A 1416-nucleotide genomic window follows, 5' to 3' on the forward strand; every position below is an offset into this window, starting at 1 on the left:
GCAGAAAAAACGTCAAGTCTATTGGAAATGAGGATTGCCCAAAATGTGCGGTTGTCGCTTAGGGGGTGCGCGAACCACACTGAAATGTATAAGGGCGTGCGCAGGAGAAAAACTTTGAGAACCACTGGACTAGAGTGAGTGACCACACCTTGCCTGATTTGCCAGCAGGTCAATAGGTCAACTAAAACACTTGTCCAGCTGTCTGTCTAGCAGCCTGTCAAACAAACCTGTTATATTACTACAGAAAATACTATAGGCCTATAACTATTTTTTACAAAACTCGAGTTTGTTATTTGTATTGCCGCAAAAGGGTACATTTCAATTTCATTTTCCAGAATATTCTGTTCTTTCAAGGTGCAGGTTTCTCATCGGCACTCTCCTGCGCACATCAAGAGATATCCGCTTCGGCTTCTACAATCCCATTGGTTTCCCTTGTTGTCCGTTTGAAAGTGTGATTCTGATTGGATACTAGCTCTTTGGGGCTGTCTCCAGGAAGTCTTGGTCCTTGGCTGCATCCACAGAACGTGACTTGCCTGCTAGCCGGAGAAAGAAAAACTGGTCAATTTATTTTAAATCAAGCCCAAACGAAGGCCGAAAATGGGTGATGATGATGAAAAGTATGATGGGATGTTGCTGGTGATGGCACAACAACACGAAGGTGGTGTGCAAGAGGTAAAGAGCAATAACTGTCTTCATCAAGCATCCCAACTGCTAACCTTAGCTAGCTACGGTGAATGGGCAGATATGCGGTTAACTAGCCAGCAAGCTAAGGACTGACAACCCGGTTGTAGATGTTAAGATGGTAGGAGCCAGGGTTTTTAAAAAATATAAATGTAGTGTTAGCTACTTCAAAGGCAAATTGAGCATTTTTTGTGTTGTTCGATAGTGCCATGTCGAACGGCAGGTAATGTTGACATGGGAATCATAGCCTCATGCACATGAAGGAGGTCGTTGGATGTTGCTGCATCCCCCCTCACGGTGGGTGTCAAGTAAATCATTTATTTATTGAAAAATACATCTGTTGTACGGGGGGAAGCAATAGGCTACGGTGGCAGACAGGTGTGGCCCACACCGCGTGGGCCTAAAGAGCAACTATTAAAAATTAAGCAATCAAGCAATTTCTATTTTCTACCCTAACTGATATTAATATTTTGAACTATTCCCAGCTGGTGAATACATTCTTCAGCTTCCTGCGACGAAAAACGGATTTCTTCACTGGGGGAGAATCTGGAGCACCAGAAAAGGTGGGCCTACGACATCATGATGAAATTTAGCAATAATTACTGTGGTTATGAAATTGGTATGGCAGCAGCACAGAGCACACATTTGGCATTTTCTCAACTGTGAAGGTATAGATTGGTGGCATGATGCTCTTTATGCATTGTGAGCATCTGTAAAAGTTGTATTTGCAATGAA

General features: G+C 43.1%; 1 protein-coding gene across 1 annotated transcript in view; it reads left to right on the top strand.

The window, feature by feature from the left end:
• The first annotated feature begins 482 nt into the window (after positions 1-482).
• nudc (nudC nuclear distribution protein) overlaps positions 483-1416 on the top strand; it is a 17996-nt gene continuing 17062 nt past the window's right edge. The window contains exons 1-2 of the mRNA XM_063185783.1: positions 483-672; positions 1167-1244. Of these exons, the coding sequence (XP_063041853.1) occupies positions 598-672; positions 1167-1244 (153 nt within the window). The 5' untranslated portion in view covers positions 483-597. The remainder of the gene's footprint in view (positions 673-1166; positions 1245-1416) is intronic.

This window comes from Engraulis encrasicolus, chromosome 20, assembly GCF_034702125.1.
Source record: "Engraulis encrasicolus isolate BLACKSEA-1 chromosome 20, IST_EnEncr_1.0, whole genome shotgun sequence".
NCBI classification, from domain to species: domain Eukaryota; kingdom Metazoa; phylum Chordata; class Actinopteri; order Clupeiformes; family Engraulidae; genus Engraulis; species Engraulis encrasicolus.